Source organism: Alosa alosa, chromosome 7 (genome assembly GCF_017589495.1).
Source record: "Alosa alosa isolate M-15738 ecotype Scorff River chromosome 7, AALO_Geno_1.1, whole genome shotgun sequence".
NCBI lineage: Eukaryota > Metazoa > Chordata > Actinopteri > Clupeiformes > Clupeidae > Alosa > Alosa alosa.
This window is the reverse complement of record NC_063195.1, coordinates 31,283,345-31,287,446: the sequence shown is the minus strand read 5'-3', so window position 1 is coordinate 31,287,446 and position 4,102 is coordinate 31,283,345. Positions and strand designations below refer to the sequence as shown.

The 4,102-nt window shown below is 40.3% G+C and overlaps 1 protein-coding gene across 1 annotated transcript; it reads left to right on the top strand.

The window, feature by feature from the left end:
- The first annotated feature begins 343 nt into the window (after positions 1 to 343).
- Positions 344 to 2,468, top strand: LOC125298392 (mitogen-activated protein kinase HOG1-like). The gene is made up of 5 exons (XM_048249094.1): positions 344 to 369; positions 887 to 1,035; positions 1,298 to 1,436; positions 1,546 to 1,653; positions 1,892 to 2,468. Exons 1-5 carry the CDS (start codon positions 355 to 357, stop codon positions 2,345 to 2,347), a joined length of 867 nt encoding a protein of 288 aa, XP_048105051.1. The 5' UTR covers positions 344 to 354; the 3' UTR covers positions 2,348 to 2,468.
- The last annotated feature ends 1,634 nt before the right edge of the window (positions 2,469 to 4,102 follow it).

The following is a 4,102-nucleotide window of genomic DNA, read 5'->3' as shown; positions in this document are numbered from 1 at the left end:
TAAACTATTCTTTGACTATTGCCCTTCTACGCTCTTATCAGCTATTCCTGTTTGCTTTTGTTTATGTAAAGCACATTGAATGACCTCTGTGTATGAAATGGTCTAAATAAAGGGGTAAATAAAGTTGACTTGACTTGAGATAAATCATAGCATAGCATTAGACTTTGTTTTTATTTTGAACTGATACTGCTGAGTACACCCTCGTTGAAGTCAAGCAACTCATAAATATGTCAGACCTGACTGTCATGACTCATGAGAAAGATGACGGGAATACCAAAAGGAGAAGGACCAGGACTACTTAAAGCTCAGCTTGCGCACTGCTCTAATCAAAGAGCATATCTCCCATCAGACAACATGGCTAAAGCAAAGGTTTGCAATCTCAATTTTTTTGTAACAGGAACTATTTTCGTAATTTTCGTAAGTGGTCCTATCATTCGTGAACTATTTTCGTAAGTGTTCCTGTCATTTGACTGCCTATATCCTGACAAAAAAAAATCATAATTTATGTTTTAGTGTACATTTAATTTTCATTTTCATTCAACATGTTAAAACGTAGCATCCCGTGTAAACAGCATGCTATTTTTGTCATTGAACTGTTGTATGTTGTAATTGTTGCTTTTGTGCTATTCATCTTTTCCTCTTCAGAATATGTAAAGTAGCAAAGGTCTATCTCTTCAGAATAGCGAAGATCTTCTTCCTTTTACAGTATGTCAGAATAGTTCTAAGACTATCTGCAGTGACTAATGATGATGTTTTTGAACTGTTTCTCTGAATCAATCTTTGCGTAAAACCCTGTTCAGGATTTTGCCTTGTATGGCTGAGCCCATTTACTGTAGTTCACTTCATCCACTTACTTACTTTTATTTAATTCTGTTGTGATCTTCAGATGGCACAGCAAGATACCAGCACTCTGGCCCAAGGCTGCTTTGGGAAGGTCTACAAGGTAAAGTATGGGGACCAATGGGCTTGCGTTAAGAGGGTTCCAGTGGACTGCATCAGCGAGACTGACCTAGTGAGAGAGTACAAAGTGTATCGGTGAGTTGCATGTGAGGGCAGGAGTTCATTGTGAGGTGGAGGTTGGTAGTCTGTATGTTGACAATGAGTGAATGAGTATTAATAGTGTCTATGTCTGTTCTGAGACATCTTCGCAGACCAATTGACAATACTTCCATCCATTTGAAATGGATACTGTGGTTTAGGATAATGTTTATAAATAGGCAATGACATAATTAGACTAGAAAGATCATTCGATTAGATAATTATACTTGTTTTGACATATACCACTGTAAAATTGCAGCAAAGCAAAGCATGCAAATGTGGTGAGGCTTCTGGGTGACCCCTGGGTAAAGGATTTGAAATGGAACATTCCTCTGGAGTTTATCTCAGGGGAAGAGCTGGAGACAACAATCTTCTACCCTCACAAGTCTAAAATAAAGGTTTGTATGAGTGATTGTGTGAGTGATGTTGATTTGCTATTGCCTACTGGATCTGGTAGTACATGTTCTTGTAAATTATGATCTTTTTCCATTCAAATGTGTCCTACAGTTGAACCGTTTTGTTCAAGCAAGCATTATCAGTGGCATGTGTGCAGGGCTGACTTATCTTCACAGTAAAGACATTGTGCACCAGGACATTAAACCTGACAACATTATGGTAAGAGCAATTCGGAAAAGAACGCTTGAATCAAACTCTCTTAATTGAGATGTTTGCTCCACATTATGAAGTCATGGAATCATGTTCAAAGCTTTCTTTTTGCATTGTGACCTGCTTAAATAGCTTCCTCATCTACCTAAAGTATGTTCTAGTCCCAGCTCGTAGCTGACCCTACCACTACACAAAGTGATTACAGAGTGCTGTTCTTATGCTTCTTCCTTCTGCTATTGTGTTACAGGTGGAACATGAAACACACCGCGCCATCATCATAGATCTAGGACTGGCTAAATTCTTCAGGGATGGAATATCATCTGCCCGTAACTTAGGCAATTTGGCTTACTCCGCTCCTGAAATCCTGCAGCAGCACGCTGTGCGGGACCAGCGTTCAGACGTCTGGGCGATGGGCAAGGTCATCGCTGAGCTGTGCATCGGGGAGAGACTACTAACTCACACCGTCACGCCCAGCAATATCCAAAGTATCCTATCTGGGAATCCTTACAGGAGAGCAGTGTCCAAAATGGTGGACAGCAATCCTGCTACTAGAGCCAGCATGATGACAGTGTCAGATAAAATCCTGCGAGCAATAGATGAAATCTTAAGGGAACTTCTAAAACTGATAGTTCCGGTCCTTGATTGTGATTGCCTGAATCATGTTCGATGCTGTTGTAAAATCCAGCACAAACATACACCTTGACCGCATTCAGTTCTATATTACTGCGCTACCATAACTTGATCAAAGAGTATACTCTTTGACTTGATACATTAGAGCAGCTGCGTCTCGACGTTGCTTGGCAACCATTCAGATAGAGGAAATATATTTCTTGGTGGAAGAATGACTATTTATAAATAAATCATTACATTTCTCGTTGCTTAGCCTTTACTTTATGAAACTTTGCCAGGTATTTATAGCAACAGTTTTAGAAAAGCAATAAGTCACTCGAGTCCGTAGGTTACACTGATTCTACAACAGCTAAGGGGGGTTTTAGGCACTCCACTAGCACGTCATGCCTAACAACGCCCCTTAGCTGTTGTAGAATCAGTGTAGCCTAACCTACGGCCTCTCGGGGCGTAGGCCCCTATTACTTAGATAGAGCAGGACGGCCATGACAGGCGCCGCTGATGGCAGGACGGCCAGTCCATATATGCCAAAGGTATTTTTGAAGAAAAGAAGTAGGCCTGACTGCCAATGGAAAGATAACAAAATATGAAGACTGGTTCACATGTAATAGTTGTTGCAAAGCGTGATACTGGTTTGGTAGTTTAGTTTTAAGGGTTGATTGATTAATAGTGTTGATTACTATTGATTAAATAGTAGCGTTTTTACTCTGCTCCACATTTTCATAGTCTAATTCTGTATAAAGTTAATTTAATGCTGGTCTTTGAAATGTTGCTGAATGTGGATCAAAGAGTGGCATTACAGTAGGCCTATGTTGGTAGTACCTCCCTCACATTTTATTGGCCTATTTTATAGTAATTTCAATGCTTGTCTTTGAAAACTGCAAAAACCTCTGAATTAAAACCTCATGATTAAATATTGCAGTTTTTACTGCCTCCTTCATTTTGTAGGCCTATCTGTCCTTACTAGTAATAACCAAAACCACGTGATTTACCTCTTACACACGAACAGAATAGATTTGAAATGTTGTTGCATTATATTAACAAAATATGACATGGACTTATGTATTGATTGTCATTAACCAGTTTACTTGTTACAAAATTGTTTAATTCCTCCGCTGCGTGTCGGGGTCCGGTCCGCCCTGTCGGGACCTATTTCCCGACAATGACCGGCGTTCTATACATTATCCCTTACTTATTATCCTCAGTTGGCCAGGCGAAGTAAATTGCTAGCAGCAAGCTAACAACAACAAAACCACTGAACTGCCCAAGGTAGCCTACCTACGCAACGTAACTCAACCTACACCCCGCGTACAAGTAAGCGTATTGTACCAAACTGAACCATACTGAAACGAGTCGTTAGACATAGCTCCTCTGAATTTCCATATGTTTTGAGGACACAAAAACAAAAATGGACACTGAGAGCACCAAATAATGAATGAGACAATCCACTAATTAATTCCTTATTTAGTGTAGTAGACTGATTTGAATCAATATAGTGTAAAAAAACATGCAGCCACATCTCACGCTAACAAGCCAGAGAGATCAACAGCACACAGTGGGAACGACAGAGAACTATTGAATCCTTCACCCGACAGGGAGAAACAAACGACTAATGTGCATGAAAAACACTCAAAACACTCGTTCATCTTTCTCTTTCACTTCCAAGTCAAGCTTTTTTGCTCTTTCTCTCTTTCAGGCTCACCCCTCTCTGGTTGATACTCTATCTGTCTCTCTCCACCTCCTTCTTTCTGTCTTTCTTTCTTTCTTTCTTTCTCCCTCTCTCTCTGTCTCTCCACTGAGGCAGACTGGGGCTCTGACCTGTGTCTGAGGC